The 17858-nt window shown below is 39.2% G+C and overlaps 3 protein-coding genes across 4 annotated transcripts; 1 reads left to right on the top strand and 2 right to left on the bottom strand.

Annotated features, from left to right (window-relative positions):
* Positions 1-148: 148 nt before the first annotated feature.
* Positions 149-10974, bottom strand: LOC110383762 (gamma-tubulin complex component 3 homolog). Of its 2 annotated transcripts, none has more exons than XM_064034696.1 (18): positions 10346-10974; positions 9845-10011; positions 9652-9765; positions 9423-9573; positions 8900-9082; positions 8714-8796; positions 8522-8639; positions 7791-7922; positions 7216-7306; positions 6848-7005; positions 6381-6600; positions 5890-6029; positions 5272-5478; positions 4977-5194; positions 4542-4683; positions 2189-2303; positions 1624-1798; positions 149-887 (listed from the first exon to the last, which is right to left on the bottom strand). In XM_064034696.1, the coding sequence occupies exons 1-18, from the start codon at positions 10413-10415 to the stop codon at positions 855-857; spliced, it is 2517 nt and encodes an 838-aa protein (XP_063890766.1). In that variant the 5' UTR covers positions 10416-10974; the 3' UTR covers positions 149-854. The 2 variants fall into 2 exon arrangements, with proteins under 2 accessions (XP_063890766.1, XP_063890767.1); XM_064034697.1 differs by having other exon boundaries at positions 6381-6585; positions 10346-10965.
* A 542-nt stretch (positions 10975-11516) lies between these two features.
* On the top strand, positions 11517-12785 carry LOC110380942 (tRNA-uridine aminocarboxypropyltransferase 1). The gene is made up of 2 exons (XM_021341139.3): positions 11517-11841; positions 11947-12785. Exons 1-2 carry the CDS (start codon positions 11647-11649, stop codon positions 12670-12672), a joined length of 921 nt encoding a protein of 306 aa, XP_021196814.3. The 5' UTR covers positions 11517-11646; the 3' UTR covers positions 12673-12785.
* Positions 12786-12836: 51 nt separating this feature from the next.
* Ebi (ebi) lies at positions 12837-17278 on the bottom strand. Its single transcript, XM_021341023.3, has 8 exons — positions 17096-17278; positions 16659-16808; positions 16353-16498; positions 15876-16078; positions 15588-15708; positions 15345-15497; positions 14860-15051; positions 12837-14782 (listed from the first exon to the last, which is right to left on the bottom strand). The coding sequence occupies exons 1-8, from the start codon at positions 17151-17153 to the stop codon at positions 14282-14284; spliced, it is 1524 nt and encodes a 507-aa protein (XP_021196698.1). The 5' UTR covers positions 17154-17278; the 3' UTR covers positions 12837-14281.
* Between the last annotated feature and the right edge of the window lie 580 nt (positions 17279-17858).

Raw genomic sequence — 17858 nt, 5'->3', positions numbered from 1 at the left:
ATTTGTTGTTATATGTGTTGTATTTTATGAAGGTAGGTTTCCATACTATTGATAGCAGAATTAAAATATCTGCAAAAATAAATGATACACTTACCAACTGTCCGCAGCGCAGTTTCTATTTAAATGGTTGTTGAAATAAAAACAAAAGTTTAGTTAAAAATATGTATAATGCGGCAACCATGGCACATACTGACTTATAGAGAGCGTTAATTTTACACAATTTAACATTATTTTGTGACAATTTCATAACTTGTACAAACGTGAAAATGTTATGTTAGGAGTTTACAGGCTAGATTGATGACAATATGGCCGTTGTTGGCAACAACACGCCAAACACACTTACACCGCTATATTATGCTTTATTCGATTCAAAAACACGTACTAAATATGGACAATACAGACAAACCATTATGAGATTACTCCCGCCTTGTATGAATAAGAGAAGTTTGACATATACTACAGTACTTTACTATGAGATGATATAATTTAATTCTGAAGTCTGGAGTTTCAGATGGACTCTCACATTTGTTGACATTCAGCACCAGGTTGTGTTAAAAAAAAACAATTTTGTGTACGTTAAGGCCGCAAATTCGGAACAGTGGGGATTCAATGTATACCTACGTGGCATAGACTATACAGAACCGAGCTTCTGCATTTTCACGTTAAAGTTCTGCAAACTGGCCACACCGATTACTCTCAACTACTATGTAAAATATGTGAAGGGTTACCCGCTGTTCCGAATTCGCAGCGAGAAGGTCCCTACTGAGTAGATTTCAATGCGTCCGAACGCACACGAGGCCGAGCCACGGCGAACAAAACGTGTCAGGCGCGGAACACTCTGAGGACATTACTTGTCATTTCTTCTTCGAACGCTCTATGAGTTTACTCTGTAAAAGACACAAAATATTTTTTAAATAAGTCGGTCACGCGACAAATTGATTAGGTGATTCAAGCTATTGTTAATCCCTTTTTTAAATAATTTAATCTGAAATCTTTGATACAATTAGAGGTTACACGAATGAATTTTCAGTCTACATGCACTTTACATAGTTCTTTTATCTTATCACAAAGATATAATTGATATCACTCAAAAATTGCGATATCACGTCCGGACACAATTGTATACGTATTGTGAACACCAACTGAATCATATCCGGCCGTCTTGAGCGGGATGTTTGTCAAATTTGAAAGACTGAATTTGCATTGAGTAAATAATTCTTATGTAACTTTATCAAACTGATATCCAAATAACTATTAATATTGAATTGATAAGAAACATGGAGTGCAAAATGACGAGCGGAGGTGCTATAACGGAAAATGTCCCAAGAAAGTAGCGTTACCATCGTACGGGTATTTGGGGAACGAGGAACGTTACTGTCTACGCCTTCTTTGGAAACCGCCCATTTTTTTAAAGTGAAAAATCATGGACATACACTCGTAAATACGCTCCCCGTAACTTTTTATTTGCCTGACCTACCAGCCTCACCTTTCACCGTGGTAAGTAGTGTTAGCTAAGTTGAGTCCGATCTCGCTGAGGTGCTTGTGCTCCAGAAGGCGCCTGACCTCGCTGGATTATGGCATCTCCCTTCATATCCTAACTCCTTGGTAAATGGTGTTGCCTACCTTAGCTAGGTTGAGTCCGATCTCGCTGAGGCGCTTGTGCTGGTAGGTGAGCGGCTCGTGCAGCTTGGCGTCGCCGCGCTTGTAGAAGTCGCTGTAGTCGAGCCGGAACGCCAGCGTCTGAAGCGACACCTCCGGGTGCAGAGCCAGCTTCAGTATCAACGTCGTCACGTGACCCCTAGCATAAGAAACCACGTTATTTCTACACGTTATTTAGAAGAAAAAAAATATTTCGAAATTACAAAACTATTGTGTATGTTTCTGGAATGACCACGCAGAGAAACATAGAGCATGCCGAGTTCAAACTGTTCAAGCATTTCTTTTTCGACTACCCTTTTATGGAACTAGACAAAAATTGGATATCCCAAAATAAAAGTTCGGAAATCTGGATTCCTTGATATACATATCAGAGCTAAAAACAATAAAAATATTGATTAGCCTAATAGCCTTATACTACTTGGCATGATAATACTAGGCCAAAGATGAACATGAAATATAATTAGTAACGGCATGGGTTAAAGTAACAAATCGTGCGTGAAGAATGGACCGTGTAACATAGTTATAGTACCTGTACGTGCGAGCCCAAACGTTCAAGTCGGCTCTCCGACTCGCTAGGAACTGGTGGAAGATCTTCCGCTTCTCCTTGTCTTGAGCCTCGTCAGCTGCCGTGAATGCATATTCTCCTGAACGACAAATGTAAATAACCCAGTAGTATAAAAGTTTTTTTTAAATCATATATTATACATCATAATATTAGCTTCACTCGCATTGTATAACTATCTCACGGATAAGTTTTACTGTGAGAAAACTATTGAAGTTACTTGTTTTTTAAGTGTCAACGGAGTTTCTTGCCGGTTCTTCTCACTATGACTTGTGCTGACCAAGGAGTGCAAGGTTTGACTTTTCGAAAGAATTCAGGTCTATTTATGATAAAAAAAACCGGCCAAGTGCGAGTCGGACTCGCGCACCGAGGGTTCCGTATAAATCCTGTATAGATAAAAAGTGAGTCTCGCGCCAACCGTTCAGTTTAGAACAATCATAGTTATGGTAATTTCGTGAGAGTCAAAATACCTAGTTAATATTTTTTATTTTATAATATAACTAAAATAGTAGGCCAGTACCTTGTAAAAGTTATTTTATTAAAGTTATTTATATACAACATTTTATAGTCATCATTCAGAAATCTGATTGAAAATAACTAATTATGTCTTAAAGGCTGACCCGCTTTGTAAAAAGTGGCGGACATGAATCAAAGTAGTTTTAAATCGTGGAGAATGGTATGACGTTTCTTTGAATATAAATATTTTATTAAAATTCCATGGAGACAATGTCCAGGATCGTTTGAAAAATATAAAAGACAAGCAGTTTCAGAGGATTGTACTGGTTGCAATGCTAGTTTTTATTGTTAAAGACTTTTCATAAAGAAGGAAGATGCCAATTCGGATGACCAGGATCTGATGAGGATCTGGAAACCCTGAGAAATCGAGGGCAACTCTTGAATATTGTAGGCACGCATCGAGTCAAAACCAGACATGTGACTGTATTTTTGAGGGTACTGGTAAACAGTGAAGGTTTGGAGCTGATTTGATTATGGAGACTACAGAGAGTACTGAGAGGGAACTCCTGAATGGTATGTTGCAAGTACCACGTGTTTGGGCTTATTTTATTCGTATTGGCGAAGACTTTCCACATAGATAGGTTTGATTGCCATTGTGGGATCGATAGCAAAGATCAGATATAGTTATGGGAACTCCTTTACAATTTATAACGTAACCTTGTGTTGGAGCTTATTTTATTTTAGGTGATGAGAATTCACTACTAATGGGATCTTTTATTTTTGAGGGATTAATCACCTAACGAGCTCCAGTTTCAGGTTTTTTTCGAAACTGCCTGACGACTTGTAATGATCCGATGAATCCGCCGTGGGTATGGTTTCCATACTAAGGTGCCCAAAGACCTTTGAATGATTTAGAATTTTTCACAGTTTAGAGGCAATTATATTTAAGAAGTGTTTGATATGAATTTCAACTTTAATATCTCTACGCGTTCATGTGAAAAAGGGTAGGTAGTAAGTTTATAATCATTAAAAAAATATTTTATGTCATGTAAGCAAAAATAATATTTTAATATTTTATGTAACTTCAAATTTATCATTTTCGCAATTTTTCCTTTATCTGTACTATATAACGTTGCTTCTTGCCGAATTTCAAGATTCTGAGTTCACGGGAAGTACCTTGTAGGTTTTGATTCCCTAGCGTGTGACGGAAATTCGTCTAAGGTATCGGTATAACTGCTGTATCTTTTCACCGCGTTAATTTAGAAGTTTGATTTTTTCACTGCCTAAAGGGACAATAAACATAGGTATTTGGTATAAATTTCAATTTAATACCATTATTCGTTCGTGAGAAATAAGGTAGTAAGTTTCATTTTATTAAAATATTTTTTTTTATATTATATAACTGAAAAAATGAGATTTTCGGGATTTTTCCTATATTTGCATTATATGACAATGCTTCATGCCAAATTTCAAGACTCTGAGTTTACGGGAAGTATCCTGTAGGTTTTGATTCCTTTGCGAGTATCGAAAATTTGTTGAAAATATCGACATAATCGGCTGTATCTTTTGATTGGCTTGGCTTAGAAGTTTGATATTTTCACAGCTTAAAGGGACAATAGACCTAAGTATTTCATGTGAATTTCAGCTTGATACGTCCACGCGTTCCTGAGATAAAGGGTCTTGACAGACAGACAGACAGACAGACAGACGGACAACAAAGTGATCCTATAAGGGTTCCGTTTTTTCCTTTTGAGGTACGGAACCCTAAAAAGAGTTGATATTGACATCTCTCAATCCAAAAGATTTCAAGATAACGCTAAAAAACAGCAGGGTTAGAAAACTACGTGAATTTGTATGGACTTACCGCGAGCCACTCTGTCCGCTTTCATCTGTTCTATTTTGTCGCGTCGCTCGAGCTCGCTGTTGATGCCGGCGTGCAGCGTCGACTCGAAGCTACGCAACGCTAGCGTTTCGTTCAACACGTTGCCCAAGTACGACTGAAGCTCCTATAAGATTGCGAATCCAATGTAGCGTCGCGTTTAGTGACGGTATTTATGACCCCTGGGAAAATTGTGAGGTTTCCCAGTAACATAAGAGAGTACATAAGGGGTGTACATAAGAGAGTACATAAGAGGAGTATATAAAAGAGTGCATAAGAGAGTACAATTTTTTTCCCAGGTTGATAATAAGGTGGCTTAGGTACGCTATATGTGGAGATTTGCCATAATTGTTCGCTCGAAAATGGTGGTCGAGTGTATAGGTCTGTCTGAGCCGTGTGGTGCCGGTGGCGCGGCAGTACCTGCGTGGTGGAGTGTATCATGGCGTGTATGGAGTGGCGGTCGAGCGCGCGGTGGTGCAGGCGCAGCAGCGTGTCGAGGTCGGCGCGGTCGGCGGCGGCGGCCAGCAGCGCCTGCCAGGCGGGCTCGGCGCCGACGCCGCCCGCCTCCTGCAGCGCGCCCATCAGCCGCAGCGCCTCCAGTCGTAGGCAAGACACGCGTCGCATCAGGCTCCACACCTCTGACAACGTCACACCAACATTACAATCCATCTTTAAACTCCAGTTTCCAAATTCCTGCACCTAGAAAACTGTTTACCTGGCATATGCTTGAGCCTCTTCTGTAGAATAGCATGTTCGCGCCAGGCATCATGCAGCCCGTACTCGATGCGCTTGACTCGCCACAGCTGCGTGAAGAGCGCCCGGTAGCGCGCGGCGCACGTGGCCGGGAATAGAGTGCCCAGGGGTCCGTCCACGCGGTACTGCAGAGCAAATACGTCCCAGCCGCAGTCGTCGCGACCGTCGCCTGTAGGCAATAAATAGGATGATGCCCATATCACATTGTCTTCTTGACGAAACGAAAATTAATTAGACTGCTTAAAAATATATTAAGCCAAACTTTGTGGGTAGTTTCAATCCCTACCACTTCCTATAAAAGCGCACGCGCACGCTCAGTTGCGTCCGCTCTGCTTGGTCGTCGAGTAGAAAGGTGGTTGGCGATGATATTGTAAGACTATTCCTTTTGCTTATCTTGTGTTGGACAAGTAACCGTTGTTTTAGAGTTGTTTTTCACAATGTTGTTTACATTTTTGATTGAATTATTCTCGGTCATACTTAATTATTATTAATTTCAACTTGCCAATTTGTAATAAAAAGTACATAAGTTCGTTGTGATCTGTCTTTGAAACTAAATATAATTTTAATTAATTTTACTTACAGTTAGGGTAGAGATTAACGTGTAGCCTGGCGAGTACGTGCGGCGGCTCGAACTGCGCGTTGGTGGCACGCACGGCCGCCTCCAGCGTGCACGTCAGGTTGTGCACGTATAGCGACGTCGCCGGCTTGTTCAGCTCATCTCTGTGCGGGAAGAGTTACGAGATTGTAAAGACCGTATTAGAAGCAATACTAAATTGAATACTGGGAAGTTTGATGCGCTACTTCTTCCCAGCAAATAACACATACGAGGTGGTGACAGGTGGACGTTTTGGGAACTTTTGACGTTCAAAAACTACTGTTTTGCAGCCGAAATTGAATAAACGATTTATGATTTGATTTAATGAGTTAGCCTGGACTGGTCTACCTTAAAAAAAAGAGAGGCAGAAGAAAACTGACAGATAGATCGGTAAACTATATGACGTATTACATTCTTAAAATAAATACCGACTACATTAGAAACGACGATATAATTTTACAAGGAAGGCTACATACTGCAGCAGCGTCATAAGATGGTGCACGAAGTCGCCCTGCGCGAGCAGCAGGTAGCGGCGGTGCGCGGCCAGGTGGTCGAGCAGGTGGTGGTGCTGCGTCAGCGCCGCCAGCAGCCGCGCCGACGCCGCCGCGTGCGCCGCCGCCACGCCCTCGCGCAGCCCCGCCGCCTCCCACCACGCGCCGCCCTCGGCACCACGCTCCGATCCTGGTAATATGGACTCTGGATTTACGTCACATGGCCAGAGTTCATCAGCTCAGAGACAGAGAGGACCTCACGCTGTTTATGATATCACAAATCGCGAAAAAAAACTGCAGTGTTGTAATACAATATTAGTCATAGGTTTGGCGCGTAATACAATGTAATTTCCCCTATAATCTCCATTTCGTAATAGGTACTCACTTATGCATGTACTTCCCCTAAGAACTCGTTTATAGACTACCTATAGTAAGTACTACTGATGTCTGACCTGTATGCGGCTTGAGCAGCGCCTGCAGATGCTGCGCGTGGTCGCTGGGCCCGGCGGGCTCGTCCTGGCAGGCCTCGCGCATGAACACCACGCTCTTGCCCGTCGCCAGGATCTGCGCCGCCTGTTCCCGCGACATGAACGACGGCACCATCCACTCTCTGCAAACACAACAATATTAATAATATGAAAGCACTATTGATGGCAGGAGTTCATCAACAACATGAACATCAGTTTTCTTGAAACAACTGTTTACTATGAATTTTCCAATTTAATTTTCAAAGTGAACAGCTGTTTTAAGAATAACGGACGTTTGACCATTTATTTACTGTTGTGTTGTGGTGTGTGTGTTGAAGTGAATTTGTACATACCTAACTCTATACTTGTCATGCCACATCCTATCGATTGGGACTCCACTTCTGCTCTCAATAAAGAACTCGTTGAATCGATCGTCAATCTCCCCTGAAACAAAAATATACGATAATGTAGGTGGGCTGCGGGATTGTTCGAAAAAGTTGCCGCGGTCTTGCTACATAAAGGGCTTAGGAAGGAAGAAAAAGTCTGCCACTCCCTCACGCTGCACCCACAGCGGATGAGGTCATTTGATTATTTCCGACCATATAAGACATCTCTTAGCTTGGTTTATCGTCAAAATCTGCATAGTAATGTACAAATATTGCACCCCCAAAGCGACAATCACTTTTCCAAAAATGTGTTAAATATCTACAAATATCCTAAAGCAACCTTACTTGGTGCAATACCATTACTTTTGTAGTAAGAAAAATTTGTCGTCTTAGTTCATTTCATCTACATATTCTTTCTTCACTGTTGCATGAGGGAGATGTCAAAGTTTTAAATGCTTCTCCTGAGAAATTACATTTTTGTATTCAGTGACAGTGTCGCACTGGGGTGGTGCTATATGAGTACATGGTAGCTATATACTGACCGTGTATGAGCCATCGCGTGAGCATGAGCAGCAGCGGGTATGTGAGCGCGGTGAGCAGACGCCGCGCCAGCATGGCCACGCGCTCGTCGCCGTGACGCACGAAGCGGTGCACGCACGACGCCAGCTCGCCACCTATGCAAACATGACAATTATCTATCTATAACTAAATGTAGGGTAATAGACGACCAACGCCTTAGTCTGCCCGTGACCATGGATGCTGTAAAGGATCCGAAACGTCGGGATTAAATAATGTAAATACAACATCGATGAAATCCCGATAAGTAATTCTATAAAATTACTCTATTTATTCAAAAACAAGCTCTTGCTCGCTGTTTCGCTCGTGTCTTGAAGAACTACTTCGCGCACCTGGATAAGTGTAACTTTTAATAAATAACCATACTTTGGTCGATAAATGGATTGATTTGGTTTGTTCTGTCTAACAAACAAAGCTTCTTCTTCTTCTATCTATACAGAGGAGAGATCTATATATATATATATATAAAGAGGCAAACTTTGTTTGTATGGTTGTAATGGATAAACTCAAAAACTACTGGACTGATTTTAAATATTCTTCCACCATTAGAAAGCTATATTATCTGCGAGTAACATAGGCTCCCGGTGCGGGCAGTAGCTCCCATGGGACGCGGTTGAAACCGCGGCAAAACGGCTAGTGTATAATATTAGAACAGTTTAAGTTACGGCGTTTGATAGCTAGAATTGCTGTAATATACCTTTCTTGTGATGGGCAGCATGCGCGATATTGGCCAGCCAAGTGAGTCGATGCAACGGCTCCTGTGCCCATACACACACTCTGCGCAGAGTGCCGCCGCCGCCATCACCTTCGCAAGCCTGGTGACACAAAACATTATAATAACTAATCTCTAGTGAACCTAATAATCTAAATTAGACAGCATTATACATACCTGAGACTGTAGAAGAGCCACGCTGCGATAGTATTCAGTGAGTTCATCTCTTATTGATGCTACCAAGCCCTCTCCCATCAGCCCTAAAGTAAAATTAGAAAAAAAAAGTTTTAAAACCTATTTTCTCAATTTTTTTTAAACCCACTGTAGAAACGAGTTTCTTATCACTGGTTGACTAGGACATACCTTGAGGCATAAGTCCAGAGGCTGGGTCGATGAACTCCTTGAGCCTGTCGTGTAAGAAGCCGAGATGTGCGATGCGCGCGTGCAACGCTTGCTGCGGGCGCGGCGCGACGCCAACCCCGCGTGACTTCACTCCCGTCGCGGCGAGCACTGCTTCGCGTACGCAAGTGCGCTCGGTTGTTCGATCTAAATTCAAACAATTTAGTTATTTAAGAAATATGTTATTTATTAATGATGATGATGATGAGAGATAAATTCATAACACCTTTTACCTTGAGAGTATGAATGTCAATGATATCTCGAAACATTGTATGAGCATACTCTTTCATCATCTGCAAGACTAGCAATACTGACTCGGATCCATGCACTTACAAAGTTCAAACTTAATCAATATGGCAATACACAGTATTACTGTGTTCAAATTCAAATTGCATGAACAGGTGACAGAAATTCATAAATATTTTTTTTTTCAGATAGCAAAATGGTTTTTTGTTGAGTTATGAAGATAGTGTAATAATATATTTACCAGCAGATTGCAATGCCACAGCCAAGTTACTGTTATTGGATGGGAGGCTCTGATTGGAGCCTTGCTGTTTATTGGCATGGCTACCCCAGCTCATTGAACCAATTGTGCTCTTACTTGTGCTTGATGTTGCACATATGCCTGTGGCAGATTTCTGAAATGGAACAATTTTATGTAGACCTCAGTCAACATTTTAATTGTAATGTACAGAAACTACAAGACTGTAACTCACGGTGGCAGCAAGGTGAGGAATTGGGAATAGCTGTTGAGTAGACTCTGACTGCTGAGGTGATTCGGACAGAGCCAGAAGTAGAGCCAAGACTGACACACGCTGCTTCAGTATAAACTGCAAAATGAGGAAATTGTAACTTTGCTATATATCATTTGAAAAGTTGAATATGTTATACTTAAATTATCATACTCACTGAACCTTTCAGTTTGGAATAGCATTCGTTGAATTTGTCTGCGTCTCTAGAAGACACACTAGACAATTTTGATTGTATCTTCTGACACAGCAGCCTTTCATCCTGAACAGTCCGGGTCTTCTCGCCAGTTGATGATAAGTATGAAACCGCCAATTCATATGCACCATCTGTATACATAACATCTGTACATAACTATGGTCTATGTCTAATTAATGTGGTGTTAACCTATTTGACATCTTCACATTAGTGACAAGCCTCCAACTAACAACATTTTTGCAGTGATAGCCTTCTTAGTGTTCAATTAGATTAATAAACAACATTTACCTTTTCTCAAACTTGGAAATAAAGATTTAAAGTAATCATGGAAGTTATTCATAAAAATCATATAAAATGTTTTTTAAAACATTCATAAATGCACAAACTGTTATTAAAATCTTATTTCTTGTGACATTAGCAAATTTATCAAAAACAATTTGTAGTTGTTTTGAAAATAGAATTTACCTGGATCTAATGACAATCCTGCACACAATTTTTGAAGTAGTCCAGAGAGATTATTTGAAGACAAGTCCATTTTGACAAAAAAATATCTTCATCTACAATATAAAGATTATTTTGGTTCGGAATGATTATTATTTGCTATGGTACAATATTAAAACCATCACAATATTTACAAAGCTAATTTCATATCATAAGAAAACATGCACTTTTGTGTTTTCTCGCGGATTCGACAAAGATCGAATAGCATAAAAGATCTAATTCATTCTTGTTAAAAGTTATCCTAAGAACCAAGAATATGAAGAATTTACTTATTGTACGAACTAAATAATTAAAAACGATCAAATCAACCGAAAACTGTGTTTGTCATTTTTGTTTGACAATTGCATGACATCTACTAGAGAGGAGGTGCAGACGATAAGAGGATACCCAATGCTCATTGCTGATGTTTGAAACAGGATTATTTGTGATGGCATTGCTTTAGCTATTTTCACTATATTACACCGCCGCTATACAGTAATACTAAAACGATTAAATCGCATGGGTAATGTGCATCTTGCGTTGAACACTTACTAAATTAGTCATAACGTCATTCAGCTCAACTCCAGTTTATCGTTATTTTATCTATGGTAAAAAGTAGATGTGTGCTCCGAAATATTACTCAGTACACTCATGCTCTGGACGTCGTACATGAATCCAAGGCTGCATATTGTACTGATGATGAGACCCGGACCAGTGCAGCGTATCCTCAATGAAATCAAAGCACTGGCCACTTTAGAACGAGACTGACAGTATGGAGTGGGTCATGAGGACCAACCAGTTTACTAAGCTACATTTGGGAACACACCTTAGGCTGCGGTTCCATTGAGGCGGAGCGGAGACGAGCTGTGCTGCGATTCACGGTCACCCGTAACATTCTTTGAAATCCACATCTCTTCTCCATTCCGTTTCAAAGGCAACAGCAACAGCGAAGAGGACCTAAATTATTTAAAATATCAGGAAAACGGGCTAGATTATCTTTCTCTACTACGCCCTATCCATTCAGTGTAGAGCACAGAGAGAGGTGGCTCACTCTCGTGACTCGAATGTTGAAGGAGTTCCTATATGCGATACGAATAGGCAAAGCAGCTCCGCTTCAGTGGGAACAACTGCTAACAACTACCTCTTTTCACAGCTGAGCCCCGCTCCGCTACGCCTCAATGGAACCGCAGCGTTAGATGTCATATCTTATCAAATGTCAAGTCAAGTTTTATTGTCATTTCTCAATATCGGTAGAGGTTAGGAAATGAATATAAACAAAATTTATCATGAATCCCAAAAGCGAAGAAGCACGTAACCGTGACGAAAACCCATTTGAGGGAATGGTTATTGCAAGTTCAGAATCATTAGACAACTTAGAAGGCCGCAGTGCATGTCCGCGGTGCGGCAAATCACGAATGTATTTCTGCTATACATGCTACGTGCCAGTTTCCCTTATTGCAGGAAAAATTCCAGAATGCAAGGTAGGTAACTCTGTCTTTGTCTAGGTGTCTGATAATACGACCAGAACAGACCGTGGGAATCTATGATGTTTCATTCATTGATCTAATGTATACTCCTTTTTTCAGCTTCCAATAAAGGTGGATATAATTAAACACCGGCGAGAAATAGATGGTAAAAGCACTTCAGCACATGCAGCCGTTTTAGCACCAAATGATGTCACCGTATACACATATCCAGATGTACCTGAATATCCCCTGGATGGCAAAACCGTATTATTGTTTCCAGGAGCAGAGGCTAGAACTGTCCAGGAATTGTTTACTGGAAAAGACAATGCTCCTAGTTATTCTGATCTGTTGTTAGCAGAACTACCTTCTGGTTATAATGTAGGAACATTAATGACAAAAGTATTAAAACATCAAGACATTAATGAAATTCAGCATGCCCATAAGTTTCCAATAGACAGAGTAGTTCTTATAGACAGTACATGGAACCAGAGTAGAGGAATATATGCTGACGAAAGACTTCAAAAGATACCCACAATAGTGCTCCAGAGAAGAGCTTCCCAATTTTGGCGCCACCAGAAAGGTAGCCCCAGGTGGTACCTTTCAACAATAGAAGCCTTACATCAGCTGCTGCTAGAGCTACATATATGTGCATGGGGTAGGAGTGAACACTATAAGTCATTCCTCACAGTATACAGTCCTGTGCACAAAGACGACAACCATCCCCAGTGTAAACCTTACATAGGACAATATGACAACCTGCTGTATTTCTTTAAATTTATGTATGAAAAATTACATAAACTGTACAAGCATGAGAGCTTATTAGCATATACCAGACCCATGACATAGCTTCAGTGTCATTAAGTTTTGTCTACACCTATTTAAGGTTAAATATTAGGTAGGAACATCAGAGATGTAAATTATTGATAACTCAGTGATAGCAATAAATTTTTAAGAATTACTCTGTATAAGACAATCATTGAATAATACAGTAATAAAATTAAGAAATGTGATTACTTTTACTATTTATACTCTTTTATTTGTTATAAAAAATATTCCTATTATTACACAAGTAACAAAAATTAAGTAATTCCTATAGGTAAATGGAAATTTGTAGATTAAAATTAATGTCGACAATAATAATTCATATTGAGTTCCATGAATACTAATTTTATGGTTACCTCATATCACCATCACAATACATACCAATTACATACAGAAAGTGGGAATATAAATGATTCACTATTATCAATATAGAGTAAATATGAAAGGTATAATTTAATAAACTTACAGTATAAAGCTTTACAATGGCAATTTTAACCATTAATAATGTATACATTTCCAAATACTATATGATGTTTCCTGCAGTATCAATGAGGGTTTTTGAAATTTTTTCTGCCACCGGGTGGCGCCACGTATGCGTCTGGTCCAAACAGCTGTCAAATAGTATGGAATTGTAGGTGCCGAACTTATTGTTTATTGAAATTCTGTTATATTGGAAGTGTTATTGATTTTATTATGGACTACGGTCAGAATAAGGTTTCCGAACTAAAAATTGAGCTAAGAGAGAGGGTGCAAAAGTCACTGGTAGTTGAAAAATTTGTTAACACAATATGATTTAGTTTTTTTTATTTACTCAACCTCAATAGTAAAACAATAATGCAGTCACTGACCTCTATATTTACACACTGGACCGGCTGTTCCGTACGTTTGACAGCAATTTTATTGTGCCCATTTGAAGCGCCAATATCGTCTAAGCGAGTGTCCACAAAACTAATTTTGACGTATAATTTCAAATGGCTGCGAGAGACGTGTTTGTTCATTGGTTCACTGTAAAATAATTTTAGTACCTTAGTACATACCACGAACACTCGCTACGTCTAACAGCGCCAAAATGGCGATTATCAAACGGGCACAAAAACACGTTGACAACAGCCTGTCCAGTGGTAAATATAGAGGTCAGTGAATGCAGTGCTTTAATTATAAAATAAAAAAACCACTAAAATCGTTCACTATTCATAGTAAAGATAAACACTTTGACAGTTACCTGGACCTGACGACTCAGTGCGCCACCTGGTGGACGCCATTTTAGAAAACCCTCATTACTTCCTTACAGAAATACTTCACCTAACACAACAGGAAATGTATGAACAAATTTAGTCTTAACCGTCTCTACACTAAGTTGCATCTGTATCAGTTCAGATTATCTTGCCTTGAAACTTTAACTTGGAAACAAATTGACTTTTACATGTATAATATTATTGTTGAAAATCCTGATACTACTAAGATTTATGGATAATACAATATCAATCTATAGTTATTGCCATAAATACAAATCTGAGGGTCAACTACATTTTAATACAGGTTATAAGTTTTATAACTGTTTTTTGAAAGTTCATAATCATCTCCTGATTTTTTTATGATTAAACACACATACAGTGTTTCTGACAGCCTGTTGTTATAGTTTACGCAAATCTAAAACAAATACACTGCCGTCACTAGCGCTTGCGCCAACTTTCGTGCCTCGTGAGTTCCAGCAAACTTCAAAAATACCTCCTGTGCCTTTGTATGAGTGCACAAGACTTCCAGTTTGTGTTGACCATATGTGCACACACTTATCAAATGATCCACTAGCAAGGAATTTGCCATCAGGCGAAAATGCCACACTGTAAACTGGTTCAGTGTGTTTTGTGAGTGTATGTATGCACACACCTCGTTCAACATCCCATAAGCGGACTGTGCTGTCAAAAGAAGCACTTGCCAAGATCAGATTCATGTTGGGATTCTGTGTTCCAGGCCCTGTAGGTGACCATTTGATTGTGTAGATTTCTTTTGAGTGTGCCTGTAAGTCATGCACACATGTGTCCTGTTTCATGGACCAAATCTTTAATGTCATGTCATCTGAACATGATGCTAATAATTGTCCTTGAGGATCCCATTTTATGGCATTAACTTCATTCTGAAACAATATGAAGAATATTTAATTATGATGCCTATAAACAATTAAATAGCAAAAATATTTGTATGTTTACTTACAGTGTGACCTTGAAAGCTTTTGATTGGCTTATCAGCATTAAGTTTGCAGACATGAATACACTGATCAGTAGAGCAAGATGCAAAGGAAGTGTTGGTCTGCCAGTCAACATCAAGAGCTGGAGCTAAATGGAATGAGAACTGTTGTGTGCATTGTCCTGTTGATGCATCCCAAATAATTGTTGTCTTGTCAACCTGAAATACATTCATCATCATCATCATCATCAGCCTATCGCAGTCCACTGCTGGACATAGGCCTCTCCAAGTGCACGCCACTGAGATCGATTTTCGGCTTCTCGCATCCAGCTCCTGCCAGCCGTCTTGCGCAAAATACATTATTGCTAATAAAATAAAAAGTAATAATTGCTAGTCTTGAATGCTATGTGGTGTTTCTAAAATCAAAAATTATTAATCACTAACTTCTGCCATTGGTTCACACGTCCTATGACTTTTTACGTAGGATAAAGTCAATCATTCTATCAACTTACCCCTGCACTCAAAATATAGTTTCCTCTTTTGTTCCACTTTAAAGCAAATATTGGACCTTTATGTTGGCCTAGTGTTGATGCCAAGGTACCATCTGTGGTCCAAATACGAGCATAACCATCATATGAGCCTGTGGCAAGGAGGTTTCCATCACACTGCAAGGAGAAAGAATAACAATATTGTCACTGATTGTTATAATATTGCTACAGAAAGTATATTGTACTTTATGTGCATGATTCACTTACGTTCCAGTCTAATGATGTAACATCTTTGTTGCTGGGTACTTCAGCACCACCCTTTTGTATGCAGTGCCTCAACACCAACTGATTGGGGGTAGTGGCTGGATTGTCTGACATGTCCCATATTCTGAAATTAATGTAAGGAAAAAATGATTCAAACTCAAATAGGATAATTTTTATGTAGTGCTAGTTAAAAACCTGTTTGAGAAGGAAATATATTATCTGAACTGTGTGTAACAGTGTAGATATGCATTATTAATTTCCCCTTAAGCAGTGTAATAAACTACAACTTACCTAGCAGTGCTGTCTCCTGATCCACTAGCCAGCAGGTCTGTGCTGGGGTTCCAAGCACAGATGAACACCTCAGATTCATGTCCTCTGAGCACAGTGGCTTTGCTGGCAGGGATTTCTATGGACTGATCCATATCCATTGCCTCTGGAGCACTTGGAGTTGCCGCCCCACCAGGTGCAGCTGCCGCAGCATTACATGTTGTGCCCTGAAGTTAATTGTAACAATCTTTAATTATGTCATTTATACAGTATTTAATAATTAAACTTGATCAACTCTTGTGTTTGTTAGTTGATTAAATTCCATGAAACTTGTAACTTAATTGAAGGTATTACATAAATGGGCATAAAAATTAGTAATCCTTCAAACCATCTAAAATTCATTTCATTTACCACTAAAGAATAGCTGTACTTCAACCTTGTATTATGTGTACTGCATAGTTCTAGTAAGTATACGTAGTAGAGAAAATTCTGGATTCTTACATCAACTCCATTTTGTTCCCCACCAGAGCCAGGTTCTGCCTTGATGGCTTGCTTTTGAGCATTATGTGCATTCTGCCTTGCAGCTACGATATCTGGTGTGACTGCATCAATCAGACTTAAACTTTCTGTGAGCCGTGTTTCTGTGCCTGGAGAAAAAGAGGTGTTGTCATGGACTTGTATCACTCATTACATAGAGTACTGAAACCATTAACCTATCTCTGAAGTTTGTTGTCAAATACAAAACTACTGAAAGCTTGTAACCCACTTTGGGGATACATATGAAGATCCAAGTAAATCAAAACATACCATCTTCTCCTATTGTTATTTCTGCTTCCGTGTATTGTAATCCTTTTTGTAATATATTAAGCAAAGCAGCAGGTGGCACTAAGGCTCCATTGATGTTACTCTGAGATATGTGAGACTCAATACCAAATGTATATGCAGAGTGATGAAATCCTGAAAATAAAAAAATTTGTTCCTTATTGAATCTAGCAAAATTTGATGCTTATTTGACAGAATGGTGTGTACAAGATGTAAGGTTTGGATATTTTCAGATTCATTTGGGGAATCCACAAGAGGTTACACCGTAGCTGTAAAATATTGTCTCGTATATTTTTTTTTAAGAAGATGAATTGAAATTCACTCGTGTCATAATATTACGATGAAGCAGGTCTTCTACAAATTAGAAACGAGATAATGTCGTCGAAGAACTAGTTAGCGTCTGAAAGTTCAATGAACCATACCTGATTCCTGTAAATAGCGATATACAAGAAAATTGACTTCGTCACTGGAAAAACTCATTTTGTTTTATAATTTAATACATTCAGGGGAATAAATTGATCAATTTTCGTTAGAAACCGATAGAAAACATTTAACCCCTTTTATTTACTTCGCACCGATCATTGATTGTAAAGCAAAAATCTTTTGTCTGTGGTCAGACACACTTTCAGAACAGATATTCTCAGCGGTTGATTGATCCAAAGCAATTTTTTATAGCAATCAAAAGTACAGATGGCGCCATAGTCGTCTGTTCATCAATCTTCTTGTTGTCATAACAGTTCTTTATCTTCCTATTTTCTGGAAGATCACAAACAACTGAAAATTATAATCATATCATATCTAATCAGATACTCTTTACAGTTTTATTGCCATATAAATGATTTAATTTACGCATTTAAACAAAAAAAGGATCTTGAATGAATTTAATGCAAGCAAGTAAAACAACACGGCGACACGATATACAAATAGGAATAGTACATAGTAATAAATGTACTAAACGAACTGTCTATACCCGAATGAAATATTGCTTATGTCATCCGGGGACAATATAGCTTCACAAAGTGAAATCTTTCTTCAAATAGGTTCAGTAGTTTCGGAGGTAGACTTTAGGGTACAAACAAACAAAATAGGGAAAAGAGGACCACTCTTTCATAGAATTCTACAGAAGCATAGAAATTCAAATAACATCAAAATAAAACAAATCATGTCAGTCAATCTAAGCTAAAG

This window comes from Helicoverpa armigera, chromosome 5 (assembly GCF_030705265.1).
Source record: "Helicoverpa armigera isolate CAAS_96S chromosome 5, ASM3070526v1, whole genome shotgun sequence".
NCBI lineage: Eukaryota > Metazoa > Arthropoda > Insecta > Lepidoptera > Noctuidae > Helicoverpa > Helicoverpa armigera.
The sequence above is the reverse complement of the archived record's forward strand: the minus strand, read 5'-3'. Positions and strand labels throughout refer to the sequence as shown.

Excerpts from the sequence above, each read along its gene's own strand:
- LOC110383762 (XM_064034696.1), bottom strand. The coding sequence starts at position 10,415 with ATGGACTTGTCTTCAAATAATCTCTCTGGACTACTTCAAAAATTGTGT. Across the intron at positions 10,012-10,345 it reads AGGATTGTCATTAGATCCAG|ATGGTGCATATGAATTGGCG; the intron begins GTAAATTCTATT and ends TTATGTATACAG. Across the intron at positions 6,601-6,847 it reads GCTGCTCAAGCCGCATACAG|AGTCCATATTACCAGGATCG; the intron begins GTCAGACATCAG and ends ACGTAAATCCAG.
- LOC110380942 (XM_021341139.3), top strand. The coding sequence starts at position 11,647 with ATGAATCCCAAAAGCGAAGAAGCACGTAACCGTGACGAAAACCCATTT. Across the intron at positions 11,842-11,946 it reads GAAAAATTCCAGAATGCAAG|CTTCCAATAAAGGTGGATAT; the intron begins GTAGGTAACTCT and ends TCCTTTTTTCAG.
- Ebi (XM_021341023.3), bottom strand. The coding sequence starts at position 17,153 with ATGAGTTTTTCCAGTGACGAAGTCAATTTTCTTGTATATCGCTATTTA. Across the intron at positions 16,809-17,095 it reads TCGCTATTTACAGGAATCAG|GATTTCATCACTCTGCATAT; the intron begins GTATGGTTCATT and ends TTTTATTTTCAG. Across the intron at positions 15,052-15,344 it reads ACTATATTTTGAGTGCAGGG|GTTGACAAGACAACAATTAT; the intron begins GTAAGTTGATAG and ends AATGTATTTCAG.